The 26,856-nt window shown below is 50.2% G+C and overlaps 1 protein-coding gene across 4 annotated transcripts in view; it reads left to right on the top strand.

The window, feature by feature from the left end:
- The window catches only part of KIF4A (kinesin family member 4A), an 807,676-nt gene that overhangs the window by 145,352 nt on the left and 635,468 nt on the right, over window positions 1–26,856 (top strand). For all 4 annotated transcript variants that reach the window (XM_069612448.1, XM_069612449.1, XM_069612450.1 and 1 more), the window contains one exon: window positions 15,018–15,079. In XM_069612448.1, coding sequence (XP_069468549.1) covers window positions 15,018–15,079 — 62 coding nt within the window. The remainder of the gene's footprint in view (window positions 1–15,017; window positions 15,080–26,856) is intronic.

Genomic DNA, 26,856 nt, shown 5'->3' with positions numbered 1-26,856 from the left:
AGCCTCTCCTCTTTTTAAGGAGCACACCTTTTATTCACCATCGCTGCTGCCGGATTCAGCCCTGTGTGGTACAGGCGTCCTTGTTCGGATCGAAGCTCCAGGAACCGTGTGTCTGCAGGAAACTACCAGGAACTGCTGTGGCACCAGCCTCTTAAGGTACTGTGTTCTGCTCGAGGAATTTGGGTGAATCCCTTTTCTTCGCCTCCAAGGCTTGCCCTGGTCTTCCCTCCTTATAACGTTTGCTTATCTGTTGACAATATCTAAGTACGCCTGGCAACGTTGAATCTTGAACTGTCCGACTGTGTGATCCTCGACAACAGGAACCCGGTTCCACTTAACACTGGCTCCGGCCTATTGACTCTTGAATTTCTGTCTAAGAGTGTTCTCTGGTTCTGTGTGACTTGACAAAAGTATTGCCTATGATTTTTGCCCCCAACTCTCTCTGGGTATCTCAGGTGCTAAGTGTGTTTTTGCCCCAGTAACATTTCTTGCCGCGGATACGCGTTTCTTTAGTAAGACCGAACTGTCATTACTGTCAGAAAGTGATTGCGTGTTCACAACCCTGGCCTGCTAAAACACAGGGTACTTACCTTGAAGTTATACCGTACAAAGTGAATTGGTTAGTTGTAGTGTATTTTACGTGTGGTTTTTGAATTAATAGTGTCGTGTTTATAACAAATGGTTTAAAAATAAATGTATTTATTTTTTTACCTGCAACCTTGAGTCAGTGTTTGCTTGAGTCACAGTAATTGTGGTCCCTTTGTGTAATCTCTGCTACTGCTCATATACTCTTGAGATAAGCCTGGCTGCTCCGCTACTGCTACCACTTTAACATAGTAGTACAGCCTTGTACCAAAGGTAAAACTTGTATTGCCACCTGTAGTCTTAATTGTGTGTAGTGGTCCTTAAGGGCACTGCACAGGATTCTGCCTAGCACCTTGTCTTCAGTGTTGGGCAAGATTGGATGCAGTAACCCTGTGAGGGAGACTACACCAGCCTTGTCCTCCTGGTAATAGGCACCCCACCTATTGGAATAGGTCTGTACTACACAAGTTGGAAGAGTGACTGAGCAGCCAAGAGGGGTAAATGTGAGATGGAACGCTGAGATTCACAATTCTAAGTATTAAAATGACACTTGCACTCATGATGCTATAGTAAAATAAACAGCACATTTTTAAATGAGCCTTCTTTAAAAGGCAATATGCAACAATAAAAAGGCTCTTCATCTCAGATATAAGATGAGCAATTAGATACCCTTTTGGGATGTAACACACCCACACACTTCCTACACCCTGAGGTGGCTTCAATTACTAGGACAATGTTTGGCATTAATATATCTCTTTTTACACTAAATGTAATTCTGAGGTTGTGGGAAAGGTTAGGAAAATGTTAAGTCTGATGGCATGTTTATTTATTTCTATAGGGCACCGATCCCAGTGGTATCTGGGCGCATTTATATGAATTGCAATAGTACACTGGTACATTTTATACATTGGTCATCTCATGTACAGAGTGCAAGTCAGCAGAATCACATAATTGCAGTCAGTAAAGGAAGTGCATGGGGGACAAAGGTGATATTTACATGCACATTATACAGGTTACATTGGTTTAAAATCATGTGATTAGTCAGACAGATACAAATGGAGGCGATGAGGATGTTGTCGTCATACAGTTCTTCTATTAGCCAGGTGATGGCTTTTTTTCTTGAAGTTGGTGAAGGACTGGGTCAGTTTGAGGTGATGAGGGCCGGTGTTCCAGAGTTTAGCAGCCATAACAGGGAAGCTGCTTCCCCCAGACTGTACCCTGGGACTACCAAGCTTCAGGAATTGGCTGATCTAGTAACCTGCGTAGAAGATTTGAGGGTATATTTCTGTTTGGTAAGGTGGGGGCGGCCTGATTCAGTGATTTGAATGTGAGAGCCAAGGTTTTTAACTGGATCTTCTCACTGATTGTCAACCATTTGTGCTGTCTCCTGTATTTATGTGAATACTTTTGAATCTCCCAATGAAGTCTATATTAGATCTTTCCCAGCAATAAAAGTTAAACAGGCACCACCTATGAGGGACAGTTAAAACCAAAGTCAATGGGTCAGAAGAGTGCTGGGAGCCAGGACAGCCAAAGTCCATTTGAGCAATGTCTAGGTAGCTGAGGCACTTCTTTAGATAGCAGTTTTGCCTATGTTTTGAGTTTTGAGTAAAAAGAATCACGGTTGGACCACAAGCTGTAATGGTTTTGAATGGCAAAGCAGAAATTAACTCTGCAAATAGCAGCTACTGCAAGTCTCCAGTGAGAACAAGGAAGCTACTGACAAAAGAGGCAAGTACCCTGTGAATGAGCCAGCCCATTAGGTTTGAAGAGGATCCAGCTGGCTTCTGTTCTGGTTGTAGTCTTGAAGTTCCTGGCCTCAGGCGTGGTGACAAGCGGGAGGACGTCTGGCGGACTCTTGTACTGCAGTTTGAAGGTCGGCAGCAGTTATGGCTCTTTTCAGATCAGTGGCACTTCGTGGTTTCAGCTACCGGCAAATGGCACCACTGCGGGTCTTTGACACTTGATGGGCTTCCCTTGCTTCTGGGGTCCAGCACTCGGGTGAGGTGGGTCAGGATTGGGTTGTCCTGCTTCGGGAGGGTCCTCAGCATCTTCCTGGAGCTCTGGTCCGGCTTAGACTATGCACTAGATTCTGGGTTTCCTGACCCCTCGCACTCTGTTCCAGCAGCAAAGATGTACAGCCAGCAGGGAGGGGGATTCCAGCAAAGTTCGTCTTGGGGTCAGTTGGTCCCACCAACCCAAGGGAAGCAGTAGTCTGTTCCGGGCTTCTCTAGTCGATTCATAGTTGGAGCTTTAGCTCTTTAGCAGGGCTTCACCGGGCAGTTCAACGGTCCAGGAGGGTGCAGCAAGCTTCTCTTCCAGTTTTGTTTGGATGTTTCGTCCAGTGGTCGACTGTTGTTGGTTCCAGAGACCCTGCCTTTTATTCAGGTTTCTCCCTTGCATGCACAGCCTAGCTGTTACCCACACAGTAGGCTGGCTGTCCTCCAAGGACAACCAGCCAATCACCACTGGGTGCATTCAGGTAATCGAGGAGACTAAGGACAGGGAGTTTCGGGCACCTCCCTTGCTTCCTGCCCAGCCAGACAATGGAGGCGGCTTTCAGCACTGAAGCCCGCCAAAGGCCGGGGTTACACCTGGTTTGGCGCGCAGAATAAAACCCAAGACAGACCTCACAAGCAAGAAATGGCGAAACAAGAAAACTGGGGCTATTTTGACAAAATGGGCACCAATGGGTGCAATACTGCAGCTGAGGATTCAGCCTGCGGTAAAAACTCACAATGGTAGGAAAATTAAACCATTGCCACCAGCCATTAAATGTAGTGAGAGTAACAAAGTTAGGAGTAAGTAGGAAAAGGGGATACTAAGTAATCCCCCAGCACTTCCGCATAAGATGGGGTGTACTGGACCTACATAGGAAAAACAGTTGAGGTCAATTTCACTTAATTACTCTTGGGAACAGTAATTCACCCAAAGAGAAGGTATTTAAACCTTATGAGAAATCCAAAGAACTGTGTGACACTGCACTGAAGGTGCTGTGTGACAATACAAAAGTAGATGCCTATGGAGTTATTCAGACTCCATAAACTGAGTCGAAATTGGATCAAAAATTCACAAGTGAGAAAAAGGGTTCTCACTCCAGGAGAGAAATTAAAAGTCCTGAAGTCCAGCAAAAGAGCTAGGGGTCTCTAAGGTTGAAGGGAATTAGTACAGAAATGAGAATTCTCCTTAATGTTCTGCACCCCCAATCTATTACAGAAGTAAGTTTGAATTCAGACCCTTAGTCCCAATGTAGCCATGCTGGCCAGCCATAGTTTACAAAGAATTTGTCCCACAGTACTTTGGCTATTGTGGTTGCCTTCTGGTCTTTCATTAGATGGGCACAAGCATATCGGTTAAAATGATCAGTCACCACTACGTTTTGGGTACCGGTGCTGTCCAATTTAAGGCTCAGAAAGTGAACAGACCAAATCCATCCATCGAGAGCTCTTTAGGTGTTTTAGTTCTGCAGCCGGATGGATGAGCGCCTTACTGGCGATGCACCAGGTACGTGCTCAGCAGTATTCTTCTACCTCAGGACCCAGTTGAGGCCAGTAGAAATGTTTTCGTAGTAGATTCAGTGTGCCTTTGACTCCCAAATGTCCACGTTCGTCATGCAGAGCTCATAGGACTACAGGATGGAGAGCGCGAGGAAACACTAGCTGGTGGTTGTCACCCTTGAATTTGGCTCTCTGAACACACTGCCGTTCAACACTAGGTTTTTCCGTTCTTAGTTGTAACTGTCTATATGTCATGCTGAGATTGTCTTTGGCTCTGAGCCCTTCACATAGCTGTTAGGCAAAGTTTGTATGTAGTACCCTCTGGGACCACTACACACAACTCTTGACTACAGGTATAGGAAACCCAACTTTGGTATAGCTTGTACTACAGTTTTGGTAGCGTGTTGAGCAGCCAGGCTTATCTCGAGGGGTCAATGTGAGCTGTAGTGGAGTTAGAGATTAAGTTACAAGTATTCAAATAAACTTTCGCTCAAGCTTTCTTGCACAAATAATTATCGATTCATCAGTCAGTTAGAATAAGCCTGCTTCAGAAGGAAGCAATATAATAGTAACACACAATACTCTTACGTCCCCTTTCCTCCATACTGTATGGGCGCACCTTCCAAAGGTCGGGAGACGACCTTTTTCACAAGAAAAAACCTTTTTCCCCTTTAAAGTTAGAGGTGCGCTGGGGTGTGGCTCAGGGAGCATGCGCTGCCCTGACTCCGCCCTCCGGCGCCACACCTTAGTCCCCTTTTCCGCGTCAACGGCCGAATTCACCAGTGCTCCTGGGTTTGGCTTCGGCCATGTAATTCCATGCGTGGATACTTCTCTTGTCTTTTTTGTCTTTTTTGTCTCGTCTTTTTTGTCCTCGGGCGTCGCGCTCCTCCCTGGTGCATTTCGACTTCCACAGGGTTTAGCAGGTGTCCACCCTGCAACAAGCTATTCCCAACTTCAGACCCCTATGCCCTCTGACTATGTTGCCTTGGTCCAGACCACGGTTGGCAAGCTTGTTCAGCGTGTGGCTCGCTGTCCTCGAAAGCGCTGAAGAACAGACTAGCCAGGTGGAGGGAGCTCTTCCAGAAGCGCCTCCTGAGGATCTCAAGAACCTCATGAAACATCGAGCAAGGCCCAAGGTAGGGCCAATATTCTCCATCACACCCCGCAAGGGAGACTCCTTCCCAGGGACTCTCCTGTGCGGGAGGGGCCGGTCAGGTCCTTCTACCAGCGCTTGCACCGAGGCTGCTGCAGCTACGGCCTCCGGGCCAAGGGATCATAGGATCCTCCCGGTGACGGTGTTTATGGACCGTAAGGTTCTTTTACCGGATCTTCACTCGAGGGGCTCTGTCCTAATACCGGCAAAATGTCCGAGGGGGGCGCATAAAAGGAGCTCTATTGACCCCCGGGTGTCACACCTACCGGGCCTCGGCCCGAGGAGCAGGGTAGGCCTTGTGATCCATATGAGTCCTAGATGAGGCTAGGCCCAGCAGGACCGGCAACACGTTGCAGGCAGCCTGACAAAATGGCTACCGTGCCAGAATGAGGCACCCGTCTGACGCCATTCCAGAAATTCAGCGAAGAACGAGGGTCGAGGTGGGACTGGCTTCAACCAGGTACGTGGCCTACACCCTACCCATCTTACGCGCAGGGCAGCTTTCCTTTTGCGTCCATCTGGACCAGGTATGCAGCACCCTCCCACTACCCTATCAGCACCCCCCTGCCACCACTTCAGTCAGCGAAGAGGTTTTCTTAGAGGTTCCTCTGCCTCATGAAGTCACCTCGGATGGGAATTCTCAAAGACGCCATCAGGGAAAGTCATTCCTGCCATGCTAGCGGCACCAGAGACTCGTCCATTGGGGCCCCGGTGCAGTCGCCTCCTCTGGCTCCACAGCCAACTGCGCAACCTCTGCCTCCTCTGCCTCTGGCCGCAGTTCCTGTACCTCAGCCTCCGGCACCAACTACTCCTCCACAGGATCCTCCAGATCTCCAGGATATGGATGAGGATCCGGACACGCCGTCCTCAGTCAGGGCCTTCCATGATTTTCTTGCTGGTCTGGCGGAGTACCTGGGCCTCCCCCCAACCTGAGGTCAAGCAGCCGGCAGAGGGGGTTCTGGCTAAAGTCCTCACACAATGCCCCTCTGCCACATTGGGGATTCCACTGCACACTGATGTAGTCTCCCTGGCCAAGAAGGGTTGGCTCAAACCTCACTCAGCCCCAGCCGGTCAATCGATGCCTGGACGCCAAGTACAGGCAGATGGAGGGGGATACTTTTGCTTTCGGCCCATCCTCAGCCACACTCCTCGTTGATCGCTGTGGCATCCCTATACTCCAAGCCCCCGTCGTCCTCAGCCTCTTCCTCTGCGGCGCTGCTAGGCAAGGTTAAGATCTTGGAAGCGTATGGCGAGAAACTCTATTCCAGCGCCTCTTTACATCTACATCAAGCCAACGCCGATGCCATGCTGGCAGCCACCCACCAAAGGTTATGGCGGGAAATGGCAGACTTCCTCCCGGACCTCCCCACCCAGAGCCAATCACGCTTTAAGGGGGGGTTATCCGAGGCAAAGCTGGTGGCGCATAGCCTAATGGAATCCAGTGGCCCAGATTGATGCCTCGAGCTGTTATCTGTGTTGCCACGGACATGAGAACAGCCTGGCTCCGGGCAACAAAATTCACGCATACTATACTTGTTTGGGGGTGTGGGGGGAGAGCGGGACTGGGAGGAAGACTTCTTCCACTCCTCTCCAGACGAAGAGCTGGACAGCTCACAAACAGCTAAGTCTTTATCCATCTTTAAAAAGACCACGCCCAAATCATACACCCAATCTCAGCAGTGCTCAGTAAGGGCATCATACATATGGAGGGTTCCGCGGCTTAAAGGAATGCAGATCCAGGCAGCTGGACTGCTCGCCATCTCGGAACCGGCGCAAGCAACAAAAAGGTGGGGGTGACGAAGGAGTGGAGTACAGCCTTTTTCCAGTCCCCCCTCATCAGTGACAGCCTCTGAGGGAAAGAATGCATGATATGCCCCTTCCGGTCCACGTGTCTCCGGTGGGGTGGGGGAGAACAGGCTTGCTCTCCATGCACATTTTTGTGCCAGAATTTTGTGGACCCGTGGATCCCATCCGTAGTATCCACAGGGTACCACCTTCCTATCCCAGCCTCTCCTCCCTTATCCCCTCCACTCCCACAGGTTGGGACAGCAACTATTTGGCGGAGATCCGGTCGCTCACAGAGGGCCAGGCAGTGGAGGAAGTCCCAGCCTCCCAGCGAGGCTTGGGCTTCTACTCCAGTATTTTCACCATTCAGAAGAACCAGGCGGGCCGGAGTTGTGCTGGACCTCCCCTCCCCCCCCCCCCCCCCTCAACCTCTCCTTACCCCTGCAAAAATTGAAGATGATTAGGCCAGCTTTTATAAAGGAGACATTGGACAAGGGAGACTGGATGTGCTCCCTGGATCTGAAGGACGCATACCTACACCTCCCGATTTGGCAGCCCCATCGTTCTTTCCTACGGTTCAGGATCATTGGCTACCATTTTCAATACAAGGTTCTCCCTTTTGGCCTCAACTTGGCCCCTGGGCTCTTTACAAGACTCATGAATGCGGTGGCGGCCCTCCTCAGAGCCTCATCTACCCATACCTCGACGACTGGCTCGTCAGGGCTATGTCTCCGGAAGTGGTTCACCACTCTTCCCATGCCCTTATGAACACACTGCATGATCAGGGCTTCTCGCTCAATGTCAAGAAGTCACAGTTGCAGCCTAAGCAGACTCTGACATTCTTGGGCCTCATCTGGGACACGTGCTCCGAGAAGGTATTTCCGTCATAGGACAAAATCTCAGCCATCAAGAGGGCCACCGCCCACTTCCTCATCAGAGAAGTGGCCTCGTCATGGTGGTACCAACATCTCCTGGGTCTTCTGGCAGCGGTCTTATTAGCCGTTCTGCACATGAGACGAAGGATGAGGAGTCAGCTGCACTTCGCGGCCTCATGGGAACCAGGAGCGGGGCTCTCAGATCAACGTTCCTCCATCTCTCCACCTGGAACTGAATTGGTGGTCCAGAGACTGCAATCTGTGGACGGGCAAGCCCTTCCGGCCACCCACACCGCAGGCCGCCATCACCACAGATTCCTCGATCGAGGGCTGGGAAGCCACCCTGGACGATCTTTCGGTCCAGGGCACCTTGACTCGACAGGAGTGGGAATACCACATCAATTGGCTAGAGCTGAACGCCATCTGGCATTCCCACCACTTCTCAGGGGCAAGGTTGTCCTCATTCAGATGGACAACTCTACCAACATGTACGTCAACAAGCAGGGAGGAACCAGATCCCTCCCCCCCCTCCCACTCTGTGCAGACTGGCGATCAGCATGTGGGAGTGGGTCCTGGAAAACATTTACCTCACGGCAGTCCCCCTCCCGGGGGAATCCAACCTGGAAGTGGACAGGCTCAGCAGGCCGGGAGTGGACAATTAAGAGTGGCAGCTAAACAACCTTGTTGTTCAGATCTTCAACAGTTGGGGTCACCCCCAGGTGGATCTCTTTGCCACCTGGCACAACAAGAAGTGTCCCCAGTATGCATCCTGGCAAGGTCAGGGCCTCGGCACTTTGGGCGATGCATTTCACCTCCAGTGGACCGGCTGGAAAGCCTACGCCATTCCACCCACTCCCCTGATTCACAAGGTAACTTGCAAAATCAAGGAGTCTCGCCAACTCCATCATTCTAATAGCTACATGGTGGCCGGGCAGGCCATGGGTTTTGGAGCTGCTCAGAGTCTCGAAGTGCCCCGATACACCTTCGACGGGCCCAGCACATTTTCTGGCACAGCAGGGGGGCAGATTCATCCACCCTGCGCCAGGGAAACTAGCCCTCACGGCAGGGTACCTGAGCAGGTAACGCTTCGGCACCTTAGCCTCTCACAGGCCAATCTGGAGATCATACAAGGTACCAGGAGCAAAGCTACCAGGGCCCAGTACAAAAGCAAATGGCCATATTCTGCCACTGGGCAGACTCAGAGAATCAACCCTCCCCTAGCATGCTCCTTGACCGATGTGCTCTCCTTTTTGGCACACCTCGCTCATTCAGGCGTGCAGGTGGACACCTGCCGCACATACCTCGCAGCCATTGGGGCTTACAGGAACTCGGAGGACAACATTTTCTCCTCCAACCCGATCATCAAACATCTGATGGGACTCGCAAGGCTCTACCCGCCAGTCACGAGACTGCACCCTGTGTGGGATCTTGATATAGTCTTGGGCACCCTGGCGCACAAACCGTTTGAGCCAATGGCTTCGGTGGACATCAGGCTGGTCACCAAGACGGCCTTGCTAGTCGGCTCGTAGAGTCGGCGAGATCCAAGTGCTGGTCGCCTCTGAGCCATACACCACCTTTCACAAGAAGGTGGTCCTGCGGACGCACCCAGCATTGCTGCCCAAGGTTCCATCTGCATTTCACTTGAAGGAAGAAATGGTCCTTCCTACGTTCTTTCCCGATCCCAAGGATTAAGCAGAGAGTGCTGCACTGCCTGGATGTCAGGTGTTCCCTAAAATTCTACTTGGACAGGACCAAGGGCTTCCACAAGTCGGACGCTCTGTCACTTTCGGAAGCTTGAGGCCAGGCGATAAGGCCTCCATATCCCACTGGATGGTCTCTGCCATCAAGGAAGCATACAAGGGCCAGCACATGCCGCTCCCGGCCAACATGCATGCCCACGCAGTCTGGGCCAAGGCAACGGCAATCGCATTTCAGCGCCATGTCCCTTGGCAAGTCATAAGCAGGGTGGCCACTTGGGCCTCTCCCTCGGCTTTATGCAAGCATTACTGTTTGGATGCCGGCTCTAGATCTGATGCAGCTTTCGGACAGGTGGTTCTCAGGTACCTATTTGCTTAAGGAGGGTCTCCTCTCCACCCTGTGGCTACAATCTGTTGTAATTGCCCATACAGTAGGGAGGAAAGGGGATGGGACGTAAGAGTAATTAGAAGTTACTCACCATAGTGATTAACGTACTTAGTCCATAGTCCCCTTTCCTCCATACGTCCCACCAACCTTCCCCTAATACTGCTGTCATTAAGCAATGTTAAATCTATTGTCGACGCGTCAATGGGGACTGAGGTGTGGCGCCGGAGGGTGGAGTCAGTGCAGCGCATGCTCCCTGGGCCGTGCCACTAAATTTAAAGGGGAAGGTTTTTTTCTGGTGAAAAAGGTTCCGTCTCCCGTCCCTTGGAGGGGATGCCTATACAGTAGGGAGGAAAGGGGACTATGGACTAAGAGTACGTTGGTCACTACGGTGAGTCATTTATAATTTCTCCCTCCGGTCACTGCACCAGCACCCATAGTCATTCCTCCTATGGCTCCGGCGCCACACATGGCTCCACCATTGCCTCTGCCGGCTCCTTCGAATCCGGCTCCACTGCCTCCCACAGTACATGCGGTTTCACTTCAGCCTCCGCAGCAGCCTCCGGTCTCCACACTGCAGCCCACGGCACCCAGCACTCCTTCACCCATTTCGGACCAGCCGTCCACTCCGGTGGACAGATTAAGTGGACGACCCTGACACGCCATCGTCCGCAAAAGCCTTCCATGAACAGCTTGCAGGTTTGGCGGAATATCTAGGCCTTCCTCAACCTGAGGTTAAGCAGCCCTCCGAGGGGGTCCTAGCAGAAGTCTTCACCCTACAACTCCCCCCCCCTAACCAAAAAGGGTATCCCGATGCAGAAGCATATTGTGGCCCTCTCCCCGTCCGCAATGGCTCAAGCAAGAAAAGGTGGTCTGGGCAAGGGATTCTTCCAGTCCCCCTCTTCAGCTTCAGAAGGAAAGCATGACACGTCCCTTCAGGCCCATGTGTCTCCAGTGGGGGGCAGGCTTGCCTTACACTTGCAATTTTGCCACCAGCATTTTGCGGACCCCTGGATCCTCTCTGTAGTGTGCTCTGTGTACTGTCTACCGGTCCCTTCTCATCCACCTTCCTCCCATCCCACAGATTGGGACGGCAACTCAGTTGGCAGACATCTGGTAGCTCATCGAGAGCCAGGAAGTGGGAAAGTCCCAGCTTCTGAGAGGATTGGGCTTTTATTTCAGGATTTTCTCCATACAAAAGAACTAGGCTGTCCTGAGTTGTGTTGGACCTATGCACCCTCAACCTCTCCCTCCCTATTCAGAAATTCAAGATGGTTATGCCAGCACTCATTGCGGAGACGCTAGACAAGGGAGACTGGATGTGCTCCCTGGATCTGAAGGACGCCTATCTACATGTCCCGATTTGTTAACCACATCTCTCCTTCCTGCACTTCAGGATCATGGACTGTCATTTACAGTACAAGGTGCTACCCTTTGGCCTTAACTCGCCCCCCAGGGTATTTACCAGATTCATGTGGTGGCAGTCTTCCTCGGGGCCCAGGACCACCATGTCTACCTGTACCTGGACAACTGGCTCGTCGGGTCGAGATCCCCAGAGGGGTTTACCCACACCTCCTGCGCATTTATGAGCACTCCATGACCCGGGATTTTACGACCAACCTCGAAGTCCCAGCTGCAGCCCACGTGGAGCCTCACCTTCCTGGGCCTCATATGGGATACCAGCTCTGAGAAGATCTTTCCCTCGGAAGACAAGATTACAGCCATCAAGAGCGCCACCACACTTTCTTACCAAAGCAGTGACCTCGGCTGGTGGTACCAACACGTACTGGGTTTCATGGCAGCGGTCCTCTTGGCTGTGTCACACGCACATGAGACTCGGGATGAGCAGATTACAGCTGCACTTCGCACTTGGAATCGGGAGAAGGGCTCACAAGCGGAGCTCATCAGCATACCTCCTTCTCTCCACTTGGACCTAGCATGGTGGTCCAGAGACTGCAACCTGCGGCTGGGCAAACTTTTCTGGCAGCCGGCCCTACAGGTCACCATCACTACAGACTGCTTCCTAGACGGCTTGGGAGCTACTCTGGACAGCCACAGCTGCCATGGAGGTTGGACCTGGCAGGAGCAGAAGTCCTACCTGGTTGGAACGCCGAGACATCAAGCTAGCTCTCAAAGCTTTATTTCCGCTCATTGGGGGGGGGGGGGGAGAGTCCGTCCTTATTCAGTTTTACAACTCCACCAACATGTACTTTGTCAAAAAGCAGGGGGGTACCAGGTCCCTTCCGCTCTGCACCCTAGCGGTCCGCATGTGGGAATGGGCCCTGGAGAACAAAATCTACCTCACATCCATCCACCTCCTTGGGGAGGCCAACTTGGAAGCGGGCAGGCTCAGCAGACTGCGAGCGGACAATTAAGAGTGGCAATTGAACGACCAGGTGCTGCTGGCAACACCCTTGGGTGGATCTCTGTCTGCTGGAAGAACAGGAAGGGCCACCAGTTCCCGTCTTGGCAGGGCCAGGGCCCCAGCTCCCATGGCGACGCATTACAGATTCAGTGGGAAGGCATGACAGCTTATGCCTTTCCTCCCACACCCCTGGTCGACAGGGTAATCCGCAAGATAAAGTAAGCTCGTCACCTCCGCATCATTGATTGCTCCTTGGTGGCCGGCGAGACCTTGGTTCTACGAACTGCTCAGCCTCACTGACAGACCACCCATTCACCTTCCGCTGGGCTCAACCCATCTCTTGTCCCAGCAGGGGAGTATGGTGGTCCACCGCGCACCACAAGTTAGCCCTTGCAGCGTGATCCCTGAGCAGGTCACCCTCAGCCACCTGAGCCTCTCTCAGGTTAACTTAGAAATAATTCAGGGTGCCAGGAGCAAGGCTGCCAGGAGCCAATACAAGAGTAAATGGACTAGGTTCCGTCACTGGGCAGACGCTAAGGAGTGGACCCACTTATGTACACATTGGATGACATACACTCTTTTCTCTGCACACCTCGCACACTCGGGCGTACAGGTGGACACATGGCACACCTATCTGGCAGCTATAGCGGCCTACAAAAACTGAGGGTCTTCTTGTCTTCCAACCCAATAGTCAAACATCTGGCGCGATTGTCCAGGCTCTACCCGCCCATCAAGAGGCCACACCATGTGTGGGACCTCAATGTCGTGTTGGGGCGCCTTGGCGCACAAACTCTTCGAGCCAGTGGCGTGCGCGGATATCGGGCTTGTCACCATTGGGACTCTTTGTTGGTGGGCCTCACCTCTGCTTGCAGAGTCTGAGATCCAGGCTCTCGTGGCCTCAGGAACGTACACCACTTTCCACAGGGTTAAGGTGGTCCTGCGGCCTCACCAGATGATCCTACTTAAGGTACCCTCTGATTTCCATCTAAATGAGGAAATGGTCTGACCTGTGCTCTTCGCTGACCCCTTGGACGAGGCACTCTTTCACTGTCTGTATGTCAGATGCGGTCTGAAATTCTATCTGTACTCGACCAAATGCTTCGCAAGTCTGACACACTTTGTCACCTTTGGGTGCTCCAGACCCGTCTATAAAGCATCCAAGGCTTCTATTGCACGGTGGATGGTTGCGGCTATCAGACACCTATGAGGGGCAGCACAAGCCACTTCCAGTCAACATGCATGCTCAGGCTGTCAGAGCAAAGGTCAGGGCTTTCGCATTCCAGCTGCAGGTTCCGTGGCAAGTCATAAGCAGGTAGGCCACCTGGACCATCCCTTTTGGCTTTCTGGAAGCATTCATGTTTGGTTGCTGGTTGTAAGTCAGATGCAGCCTTTGGACAGGCGGTTCTAAGGAACCTATTTGCTTAAGGAGGGTCTCCTCTCCACCATGGGGCTACATTCAGTTTTAATCGCCAGTGCAGTATGGAGGAAAGGGGACGGGACGTAAGAGTAATTTAAGTTACTCACCGTAGTGACTAACGTCCTTAGTCATCGTTCCTCCATACGTTCCGCCATCTTCTGCCCACAATAATACTCGTGTCATTAGGCAATGTTAAATATTGTCGATGCGTCAATGGGGCCTAAGGTGTGGTGCCGGTGGGCGGAGTCACGGTAGCACATTCTCCCAGGGACGCACCCCTGTCCGCCTTAAAATTTAATGGGGAGGTGGTTTTGATGTTAAAGGTGTTTAAACATTATTTGTGAAACATTTTACATAGGAACTTTAATTAAAAATCATTATTTTGTTGTATTGAAATGATTTGTTATCCTGAAATATAACTATCTTTTAAGGAACAATTAAATAAAGAAAAAGAGAAAAAAAGTTAATTTTTTTTGTATTCTTGCTAATCTTTTAAGCCCATAATATTTTTGAGCGCACCATTCCTTTAAGGAGAGTTTTGGGAGGGGCTTCTTCGTCCCAGTGGGGCAAGTTGTAGGATAGCGGTCAAGTAATAAGTCTGCTTAAAACGGGTTGTAAACTAGAAAGGAGTAATTCTCCTGGTCCCATAGTGTTTGTGGAACTGTGTGAAACACAAACTTTCTCCCTTCTTACCAGGAGAAGGGAGTCATTCTCATGGGTTAGAATAAGAACTTTACCTTAGTGATTAATGTTCGTGACGGGGACAGAGTAAGAGTTGACGAAGACAGTACCTTTGCTTTGGATATCAGACTTCCTGACACTGGAATTTGGTTGAGGTAGAGAAACCACCTCTAGTTATAGATAGGATTGCTAATTTGTGTAAAATAAGTTTATAGTAAAAAAATATAAAGTCCTGGTTAGGCTTCTCATTCTATCACCACCCTACCTGTGACTTGACTGGAACCCTTTCACTATTTCAGTCCTTTGATGCAGACTGACTCTGCACACCCCTGGCAACCTCTGGCCAAGAAGGTTCATGATGTATGCACTAGTCTTTGTAAACTCTTACAAACTATTCACTCCTTCGCGGACAAGTTACCGATACAGCTGCTTTCTTAGCCTACATTACAATATGCCAGAATTAAAGCAATTTTGACTGAGCTGCCTGATATAAACGCTTTTATTCCTAGTGTTTGGAAAATTGCACCTTATATGTAACTGCGTCTAATAACACATTCTTCATATTACCTCCGTTTAGGTCCAGGAGCTCCAGGTGTTACTATTACAAGCTCATGGTGGGACCCTGCCTGAGCTATCCAAGTAAGTTTGGCAGCAATTATGAGCGGTGTGTTTGTGGTCGTCTTGCATTTTGTTGCGGTCCTCTGGCCTAGTATTGATTCGGTTTGTGTTTGAGTATAATAAATAATCAGTCCATCCTTTAAGCATAGTGTCAAGACTGGCTACTTGAATTCCCAGACACAGCCCTCTCCCATATCACTGCCAATGGGAGATTTCTTTTGTATTTGCAAAGGCTCTTGGCTGTAGTCTTCCGTTTCATTCAATGCATCAAATTGCTCCCTCCAAATCCAAGGATATGTCACCATGTCTGTAATCTTAGAGTATACCAGGCTGGCTGAGTTTACCCCTTCACCCCCAGACCTCTGGGTGTGAAGAGAACCATCCTTGATGTGGGTGGAACAAGTGTACCATAAGGGACACAATCGGTAACCTAATGCAGCAGTTGGGCTGTATTCCTGAGAGGGGAATTGGCTATTACCAACGTACAATTAGTCCAATAATGATGCACATCTAAATACATCATAATATGCTGGGAAGATCGATGCATCATATTGCATTTGCATAAATACTGTTAAATAAGTACTTTAAATATACTAAGTAATTGTGTAACGAGCATTGGCAGAGCCATTCGGTTTGCGTTTGTAGTTGATTGCATTTTACATTAATACGCAAGATTGGAAATACGGACTGATTATAGCCCACATTTAATGCAAATGGGTCTGCAAATAAATGCTTGGAGAAACCCACTAGTAATGCACATAGTAGAATCATTTAACTACATTGTACAGAAGTATTTTTTCATGTATATTACTAATGTTAAACTACATTTTAAGGTAAGCATGTTATGAAAAGATATTTATACCGCAGAGTGGTCCTCTGCCTGAATAGCAATAGGGTAGGGTAGGGTAAGTTGGTGTTTGGGAGAATTTTCATTTCTGTGCCAATTTCCTCCCACCTTAGACCCCCAGCTCTTTTTCTGGACTTGGGACTTTTTAATTTTAACTCCTGAGTGAGTGGGACCTTTTTTTCCACTCATGTTTTTCCCTGATTTGTATTTTGTGTTCACTATTTTTTGGAGTCTCCATGGGCTTCTGCCTTTTTGTCTGACAATTTGCTTATTTCTCTTTAGGTTTAAATAACTTTTCTTGGGTGAACTACTGTTCCCAAGAGTAGTAAGGTGAAATGAATCTTACCTCTTCGCTTTGTAGGTCCAGCACACATCTTGTTTGGGGTGCGGCGGGCTTAACTAGTAGCCCCTTATCCTACATTCTCATGTAACATGTTACCCTCACTGTTGTAAATTGCTGGCGGCCGTGGTTTAACTTTCCTACCATTGTGCTTTTCTACCGCAGGCTGAACCATCAGCTTTAGTACAGCACCCATGGGTTTCCATTTTGTCAAAATGCCCCTCCGGCCATCTTTTTTGCCATTTTCTGTTTGGTAGGTCTTTCTCAGCGTGTGCGGTGAGTCAGATTTGAGCCCTGTTTTGCCTGTGGCGGGCTTCAGCCCCAAAGCCCACCCCTTGCTCCAGTGTCTGGACGGGCAGGAGATGAGGGAGGATCCTGAAACTCCCCTGACTTTTGGCTCTGTGTGCCTGCATGAAACAAGTCTTGATTGGCCGAGACAGCCACCCTGGTGTGCGATTGATAGCCTAGGATGTGCATTAATGAGAGAACTTGCTTAAAAGTCAAGGGTTTTGGGAATAGTCGAAGTCTACCACTGGGAGAAACATCAGATGAAAACGTGAAGAGAAGCCCAGTACAAATTGCTCGGTGAAGCCCTGACTGTGTGCGGACCTCCTTTTTCACCTCGACGGAGAAGCTCTGACAGACCAACTTCTCCCCTTGGGTTAGTGGGACCAACTAACCCCACTTTGGCACAATCCCTGACTTGCTGTGCCTCTCCGTTGCTGCAGAAGCTCAATGCCAGGGGTCGAGTGTCCCTAACGGAGTGCAACATCTGTCACGGAACAAATCCGGCCAAAAGCTCCTGTTGCCTCCTATGGACACTCCAGAAGCAGAAAATCCCGATCCAGAGTCCCCTCACCGGAGTGCAGGACCGAGGGAGCAAGGAAAGTCCAACCAGAGATTTGTTCTCCATCCGTGCTGTTTGTAAGGCGCTGAAACCGCGAAGTGCCGCTGAATCAAAGTACCAGTAGCTGCCGACGACCTTCCCGTGTACTGTCGCAGGAGCCGCAGCAGCCCTCCAGACTTCATCCCTCTTGTCCCCACAACTGAGGTGATTCTGCATAGCTGTAGCAAGATGGAATCCAGCTGGACCACTCTTCTAACCAGAGGTACTGTTAGTGCTTGGGGGGGGGGTACTTACCTTCTTGCCTTCAGTCGTGCTGCAGATTTGCACTTGCTTAACTTTCTGAGTTGATTTCAACTCCCTTTGCACAGGCATTATAGCTTGTGTCCCTTCAGTGATTTCCTTTTTGAACAATCTGACTTTGTGAATGACTTCGATCCAAGATGTGCATCAGAACTATTGACTTTGTCTGCTGTCTTGGCTCCCTAAAGGCACTCCTCTAAATCCATTGACTTTGGTGTTGCTGGTCCCTCCATCGGTGGTAGCTTGATGAATACTGTTACTGCTGAGAAAGGCTTACTGTTAGGGAGAATTCCCTTATAAGGCTAATTTCCCAAACCTAGTAAGTTCCCCCCAGCAGCTTTGCTGGATTTTTGGGGTTTGTTTTTTTTCTCCTGCTAAGAGTGACTCTTTTACTCCCACTCTTAGGCATGATTTGAGGTATGTCTCTGACTTGTGTGCTAATGGGCTATGGGGTGTTCTTTTTACTCCATAGGGTATCTATTTTTTGTTACACAGCACCCTCAGTGCAGTAACACAGGGGTGTCATACTGACCCCCAAACATAGACTCCATAACCTGGGACTGACTACTGTCTCCCAGGAAATGTAAAGTCACCATTGACTTTACTAGTCTTAAATTATGAACAGAACCAGTACAAAACATCATATTGTGGAAGTACTGGAAGAGGTTACTTGTATTGCCACTGGGTCTGTTTTCTAGGGGGCACTGTCAGTCCCCTCTTGTCGAGTTTCTGGCTGGTGGCAGTGGTTACCACGCAAAATATTCTACCGGAATATTCTCTATGGGATTTTCCCATTGATTTTAAACGCACCACTTTTTTGGTGCAATGTTAAAGATGCCGCCGGTTTATTTATTTAATATTAAATTCACGGTTGGGTCTTTTTGCCAGAACTGTTTTCTAAAATGGCGTTCGTGTCCGTCTCTAACTCTGACCAAGGTCGAGCCTTTTGTTTAAATTTTTGGTGGGCTTCTCCACAGAAGCCCTCCAAATGGTGCCCCTCTGTCTGGGTTCCACAGGGTGGTTGGGGAGGGGAATTGGCACCCTGGACTGCATTGCTTTAGCAACTCAAGTCGCACTCTGTTCTGATTGGGCCAGTGGTGAGCCGCCCGGTTCACCACGTAGCATGTTCGAGTGACAGCTAGGCTGTTGAATGGGGGTTTTCCTGCATAAAAGCCGGGCCTTTGGGACTGGAACTTCAGAAGTCGCCACAGGACCTAAGAAGAATCCGAAGAGGGAAGAAGCTGAGCCATCTGCAATGACAACACCACCGGTGAAGCCCTGCTGCAATGAACTCTCCACTTTCCCGACGACAAGAGAAGATCTTTGCTGGACGAGTCTTCTTCCTCTGAGCTGGTGGGACCAACCAGTTCGACCTTTTCACCTTCCAAAGACGTCCCTTGGTTGAATCGCCTGTGCCAAGCACCCCGGGGGCCGGATAGCCAAGCTTCATCACTTTAACCGCGAATAAAAGGAACGCACCTTTTATCGATTAACTCCGTGGCTGGTTTCATCCCTGGGCAGTGCAAAGACTCCACGTTTCCTCCTAGACAAGATCCTCTTACCCTGGTCGAAACAATGAACTGCAAACAATGCCAGGAACTGCCACCACCACTGGAGCTTCCTCTCTTTAAGGTACTGTGTCCTGCCTGGCCTCCCTTTCTTCAGTTTGCCCAAGGTGACCCTTAATTCCTTGGCTTTCCAACTGGGTTGGCCCCAGACCTAACTTTACCTTCTTGAATTGCCCCGACCTCTTTTGAACATTCTGCAAAGACTTTTAGTACATTTTAAACCGTGTGATCCTGGGCACATTTCGCTTTGCTCCATTTAAAGTGGGCCTGACCTATGAACTTTGGCTCTACAGTATATACTGCCTTTATTCCCTTGCTGAGAACTCCTAAAAGTGTTGGGACCTGTTTTATTTCTATGCTCTGCCTCTTTCGCTCCCTTTAACTGAACTATTGGAGTGCCATCAGGTTATGCGCTCACATTGGTTTAACAAATCGTGGTGTTTTAACTCTGACTTGTCTGATAGTTATCAAGGGAGATGTGTATACTTTACCTGACTATGTTTTAACTTGCTTTTGATTTAGAGTGCTAGTATATTGCCTAAAGTGTGTTTTAAATAAATAATATACTTTTGATACAAAGCTCTGGTCAGTGTTTGTTTGCTCTGTGTTTTTAGCCCTATTGTGTATACTGTATATACTGCCTTACTCTTCTTGAGAGAAGTCTGACTGCTCAGCCACAGCTACCAGGTAAATCTGGGTGGTGCAGACTGCTACCAATTTGGTTTACTGCCAACACCTGTAGTCTTAATCTTCTTGCAGTGTTCCCCAAGGGAAATGCACAGGATTCTGCCTAACGCTTACCTAGACTTCATTGGAGGAGTCAGTTGTCCTCGCCATTTAAAGAATCTGTTGTAACCCTTTATTTTTCCCCTCTCCCCTTCTTTCTGCAACCCAGAGTCTACAAGGTATATTGCTGTGATAAATGCAAATACATTCCTTGTCATTGAAGTCGCCTCAGGGTGTAGGAAAAGTGTATTGTGCATATCCCCAAAAATTATTTCACCAGCTTACTTTTACGTCCCATCCCCTTTCCTCCATACTGTATTGGGCGTCCCTGGTGAGGGTTTCACCAGAAAAAAATGTCCACCCCCCCCTTAAATTTAGAGGCACGTGGGGCCCAGCACTTGGAACATGCACTCTCCTGATGCCACCCACTGGCGCCACTCCCCAGTCCCCTTTTCTGCATCGACTGGAATGGGCCAAATTCGCCAGCGCTCCTGGGCTTGGCTTCGGCCATGTAATACCACGCGCTCTTCCCTGGATATTCTATCATTGTCTTTTTCTTTTCAATAGGTACTTGGTCCTCCGACGCCACGATCCTTCCCGGTGTATGTCTACTTCAGCAGGTGTCCAGCTTGCGAGGGGTTCTTCCGTACAACCGACCCCCACGCCCTTTGCCTCCGCCCCGACCACGGCTGGGAAAGTTGCTCCACATGCAACGCATTGAAGGACTTTGTCAAACTTCGTTTGTTCGTTTCCCAAAGATCCACCCGACCGGGAGGGGCATGTCTGCCTCTAGTACCAGCACAAGTACTATGGCCAGTCCAGCTATTGGCCTTTCGGCCGAGGGGGTCTCCGGATGTTCCCTGTATCGTTGCTGAGGGACCGTAAGGTTCTTGTACCGGGGTTACTCCTGAGGGGCAACGCCCTAGTACCGGCATGTCCAAAGGGGCGCCTTCACGCTGCGCTACCGGCAGTTCTGCAGAGGACTCTGCCTTCCGGGCCTTGGCCTGAGGTGCGGGATAAGCCTTATGATCCAACACCAAGCGTCTTGGACGGGGCTGGTTGCAGCGAGCCAGGCACCACGGCTTCGGCACGTGGCATACAGCTCCACAAAAAACAGCCACAAAAAAACCACTCGTCCAATGCCGCCTCTAGCAGAGCGGGTCGAGGAATTAGTCACAAGGTGGGACTGTGGTCAACCAGGTACATGGCCTACAGCTTATTCATCAGCAGAGCAAAGGTTCCCTATGCATCCCAGACAGTGTGTGCCTTGCACCAGCAGCCCATGGACAATCCATCAATATCTCCTGCTGCCTCCGAAGATAGGTTCTTCATAAGATTTCTGACGCTGATGCAAACACCCCAAATGGGATATAGCTTTCGGGATGCTATTGGGGACATGCTCACTCAAATCATCCCACTGGTACCTTTTAGTCATTCCTCCAATGGCTCCGGTGCCTCAAGCCCCAGGGCTTCCTGCGCTTCCTTTGCCGGCCCCCGCACCACTGGCAGTACAGGTGGTTCTAGAGGCTCCGGTTCCCACACCGCAGCCCATGGCACCCAGTACCCCCCCTCCACCGGTTCTGGATCATCCTAGCACGCAGGTGGACACAGACGAGGAGGACCCTGACACACCGTTGGCGAAGGCCTTCGAGCGCCATGTGGCCCTGCCAGGATACCTGGGCCTTCCTCAGCCCTAGCTTGAGCAGCCCGAGGGGTTCCTGGCAGAAGCCCTCTCGCTAAGGCCCCCTACAAGACGGGGATCCCGATGCAGGAGGACGTTGTTACCCTGGCCACTAAGGCGCCTCAATGCCAAGTACAGGCAGCTAAAGGTGATACATTCTTGCTTTCGGCTCATCTTCAGCTGCATTACTCAGTGATCGCTATGGTGTCACTCTAGTCTAAGCCTGTCGTCCTCGGCGCTGCTAGACAAGGAAAAGATCTTTGAGGCGTACATCTCATCCCTGCGTCAAGCCAATGCTGATGCCATGCTGGCAGGTGCTAACGAAAGGCTCTGGCAGGAAATCGCAGACTTCCTCCCGGAACTCTTGCCCCAAAGCCAGGCTCTCTTCAAAGCCGGACTAGGAGAAGCCAGACTGGTAGCGTCCGACATAGATTCCTGAGTGGCCCATATCGATGCCTCTGGCCGGGCCATCTGCATCGCCACGGACATGAGAAGGATGGCCTGGCTCCTGGCTTCACGCTACGAAGTTGAACCCAGTCGTCCAGGAACGCATACTGCACTTTCCATTTGAGGATAGTGACCTTTCACTCCTCCATAAATGAAGAATTAGGTAAAACGGCTCACAGAATGCAAAGTCTTTATTCTTACGAAGGCCACGCCCAAGATGTACACACAGTCCAACACACACTTCGACAGGGAGCAGGTGTCTGGAGGGTGCTGAGGCTTCCAGGAGTGGAGGTATAGACAACCTGCCCATTCCCTGAATCGGCATCTGCGGTAACGACAAAAGAGGTGGGTGGGAGGGTGGGGGGGATGGTTTTCCAATTCTCCCCCCTCCCTCAGCAGCCTCGGAGGGGGAAAAAAGTTATGACCCGCCCCTTCGGGTCCACGTGTCTCCGGTTCTGGGCAGGCTTGCCTTTCACATGCAATTTTGGTGCCAGAATTTTTCGGACCCCTCGATCTTCTCTATAGTCCATGTAGTACTTCCTACCGGTACCTTCCCCTCCTCCCACATCGCCTCTCCCACAGATTGGGACAGCAACTCTACTGGCCGAGATCCGGTCGCTCGTCGAGCCAGTCTGTGGAAGTCCCAACCTCCCAGAGAGGCTTGGGCTTCTATTCCAGGATTTTCACCTTTCAGAAGAATCAGGCTGGCCTGAGTTGTGCTGGACCTTTCCGCCCTCCCTTCTGCAAGAATTAAAGATGGTTACGCCAGCTCTTACTGCGGAAACACTGGACAGGGGAGACTTGATGTGCTCCTTGGATCGGAAGGATGCTTATCTACACGTCCTGATTTGGCAGCCACATCGTTACTTACTGCGCTTCAGGGTCCTGGGCTTCCGTTTCCAATACAAGGTGCTGCCCTTCGGCCTCAACTCAGCACCCAGGGTATTTACCAGATTGATGAACGCAGTGGCAGCCCTCCTCGGGGCCACCACGTCTGCCCATACCTGGACGACTGGAGGTGGTTCTTCAAACCTCCTCCATGCTTATGAGCCCACTCCACGACCTGGGATTTACTATCAATCTCAAGTCTCAGCTGCAACCCATCTGGGACAACGTCTCCGAGAGGGTGTTTCCCTCAGAGGACAAGATCACGGCCATCAAGAGAGCTACTATTCACTTCCTCTCCAGGACTGGGACTTCGGCCTGGTGGTACCAACATCTACTGGGCATTATGGCGGCGGGCCTTTTGGCCATCCCCCACATGATACGCGGGATGATAGGCTACAGCTGCACTTCGCAGCTTCCTGGAATCAGGAGAGGGGCTCACAATCGGAGCCCGTAGACATTCCGACATCTCTCCACCCTGTACCTCCTCTGGTGGTCCGTGGACTTCAACCTGTGAGGGGGAGCAAGCCCTTCCGGCAGCCTCTCCCTCGGGTCACACTCGCAACGGACTCCTCACTCGAGGGCTGGGGAGCCAATCTGGACAATCCACAGCGTCCATGCAGTCTGGACCTGGCTGGAACAGAAGTCTTGCATCAACTGGCTAGAATTGAAGGCCATATGGCTGGCCCTCAAAGCCTTCCTCCCTCTGAGGGCAAGACGGTACTTATCCAGACTGACCACTCCACCAGCAGGTACTATGTGAACAAGCAGCGTGCTACCAGATCCCCTCCACTTTGCAACCTCGCGGTCAGCATGTGGGAGTGGGCCCTGGAGAAAATCTAGCTCATGGCTGTCCACCTCCCGGGGAAGCCAACCTGGAGGCGATAGACTCATCAGACTGGGGGCGGACAATTAAGAGTGGCAATTGAACAACCTGGTTCTGGAGGAAGTCATCCGCACATGGGGGCACCCCCAAGTGGATCTGTTTGCCTCCCATGTCAACAAGTAATGCCAGCAGTTTGCTTCCTGGTGGGGGCATGGCCCTGGCTCCCTGGGCGTTGCCTTCCAGCTACAGTGGAACTACATGAGGGCTTACGCCTTCCCGTCCACCCCCCCGGTCCACAGGGTGATTTGCAGGATAAAGCAATCTTGTCACCTCAGCATCATTTTGATTGCTCCTTGGTGGCCGGGGAGACCATGGTTCCCCAAGTTGCTCAGCCTATCGGACAGGCCTCCCACTTACCTACCGCTGGGCCCAGCTCTGCTCCTGACCCAGCAGGGGGCAGGGTCCTCCACCCTGCTCCTCACACGCTAACCCTTGCAGCGTGGTTCCTGTGTAGGTCACTCTGAAACACTTCAACTTATCGCAGGTTAACCTGGAGATCATACAGGGTGCCAGAAGCAAAGCTACCAGGAGCCAATACTAGAGCAAATAAGGATATCAACCCTCTCGTGCTATTTGGATGATGTCCTCTCCTTTTCAGCAGAGCTTGCACACTCCGGAGTGCAAGTCGACACATGCTGCATTTATCTGGCAGCCATAGGTGCGCACAGGAATTCAGAGGGTCTATTTTCCTCCTCCAACCCGGTGGTCAAGCGCCACCTGGTGGGCCTCCAGACTACCCACCCATAAAGAGACCTCACCCAGCCTGGGACCTTCACGTGGTATTGGGCGCTTTGGCCCACAAACCATTTGAGCCAATGGCATCCGCGGATGTCAAGTGGGTAACCCTAAAGACAGCTCTGCTTGTGGGCCTCGCATCAGCCCGCAGGGTCAGCGAGATCAGGACCTCAGAGCCCTATACCACTTTTCACAAGGACAAGGTGGTCATCCAGACGCACCCTGCATTCCTACCCAAGGTCTCCTCCTTCCACCTTAACTAGGAGATTGTTCTACCTACTTTCTTCTCCGATCCCAAGGATGAACCTCGGTGTTGCCTCGAGCTCAAGTATTTGGACAGGACCAAGGATTTCTGCAAGTCGGTTGTCCTTGTCACTTTCGGAGGTGCAAGGCCAGGGTATCGGGCTTCCAAGGCCTCCAGCTTGTGGGATGTTTTTACCCATGCATCCAAGCCCTACAACAGAACTGTGCATTACTGGCATTGAAAACATCATGATGGCCTGAAATCACCAGAAAATGCACAGGGAAAACATGAAAAATAGGTTGCCATCCATTTTTGCCTCTGTCAATGTTAATACAGGAGACCATTGCCAGACCCTATCCTTTGGCTGCGCACAGAGCAAAACCGGTGCAAAGGAATATGGTGCTGTTCAAAATCCGTTTTAATTGATGTCAAAAATTGCTAAAATCATGGGCACAAAACAAAAAAATCCAACTTCTGGTGGGGTGTTTTATATTACTCTACTTCAGAATTCACATCAATACAAAGTTAGCAAGGATCATATGTTATCAAATAAAATCCCTTTTAAAAAAAAAATGCATTAATTCAAGACAACTGCCAAAAATATGGGTGCAGTACCGGTGCTTGACACTGACCGGTGCTAGCGATCTAAACTCTGACAGGAGACCTGTATTTCAGGAGCTGAAAAGGAACCGGAGTCAGCTGGGACTTCAAAGCCTTGCTGGTCAATGAGAATTCTTCACACCTACTGTTCCCAGGCCCTATCCCAGAAGGCAGTCTGATTTAATTAAAAGTTCAAGAGGCCTCTGTCCATGGGGAAACCTCTGCTGCCCCCACCAAAAGGAGATCACACCTCTCTGAATCAGGGGAGGGGTACCTGGGACTGCAGGGAAACAGAACAATGAGCTTCCCTTGGCTCAAAGCAATTGCTAAATCAGGTGGTCGTAAATGGCTTCCTCTTGGAAGGAACTGGGAGGGGCACTGCCTCTGTGAGCCAGCTGAGCTTGGAGGCGGGGACGAACAAGGAATTCCCCCATGTGCTTTGGGACCTAACCACACACATCTGGGCCAGAGCATAATTTTAAAAAGATGGATAATTCATAGTACGAAATTGTCAAAAGTATATAAATATCATTATTCCTGTGATTTTTCTGTGCACATTTTAAGAGGTGTTAGGACTCTGTACGATGTTCTGAGACCGAACCCCGCGATTTAATATTAGACACTGTGGTTATCTCAGAAAATTGAAAACTTATTGTAATGTGCCCAGAGAGGGGGTGTAACTCCGGGGAAGATTTGATGAAAAACCAATATGGCAAAACCCACAAAGTGCAAAATGTTGTCGTTTCTGAACCCAAGCTCGCAGGAACATGGGGCTTGAACAGAGAACTGTCTTAAATTCATCTGTGATGTGTACATGTATTATGAACCACTTTTGTATCTGGGAAACATGTTGATTATGAAAAATTGGGTTCTAAGTAAAAGCAAAGGGGTGTTTCTTCAATAGATTGTAAAAGGGTAGCATCACTCTGACTCACAACTCAGTTATCCAGTTAAAGGACAGAACATCCTCTAACCTATCGGGATCCTTAGAGGGTTGTGCAAAGAAAGTTAGCCTTCCCACCCATTTTCAAAAGACATAAAAAGAGCCACTGAGACCCAGGTAGGGACTGCTCTTTCCACTTGCGAAGCACTTTGCTGGACCAGACAATATCCAGAAGGACCATATCCAGAACTTAGACTCCAGATTCCAGAACTTTGAAGCAGAAGGCCTACTGCAAGCTAAAAGTATTCTCAGCTAGCCTTACAATCTTGCAAACTGATTTTACCCCAGACCTCCAAGGGGCACATCAGAATAAAACAGCCGGGCTGTGCTGTTTCTTTGCCAATAACTTTTGCCAGACCCAGAAAGCAGAGCTGTATCCAGAACCGCAGACCAGACCGCTGTGCAGTGCCAAGAACTTCCAGACCAGCAGAGCTGACCCAGATAGCTGTGACTTCAGAACCACCCTCCAGAAGTCCAGTCTAAACCTGTTGACCAGATCTTGACGGCCTATTTCAAATTTATAGTGTGAGTATCCAGCCAGAACTGTGCAGAACCAATCTTAGTTTCAAATAATAATCTAGAACTGCATCATAGAAATTGTGTCCATTCTGGGATTTCAAACCTGTGAAAGTCATTTGTCATTTGATTCTTACTTTATTTCTGAGAATCTACTTTCATTATCGTCTCTTTTGAGACGCACGTCCTAGAAGCGAGATTCTTTCATTTTAAAGCTGAGATCCTAAGCTTTC

The sequence above is a fragment of the Ambystoma mexicanum genome, chromosome 5p (genome assembly GCF_040938575.1).
Source record: "Ambystoma mexicanum isolate Mex_15411 chromosome 5p, UKY_AmexF1_1, whole genome shotgun sequence".
NCBI lineage: Eukaryota > Metazoa > Chordata > Amphibia > Caudata > Ambystomatidae > Ambystoma > Ambystoma mexicanum.
Note: the sequence above shows the minus strand (reverse complement) of the source record. Positions and strands in the feature narration are given on the sequence as shown.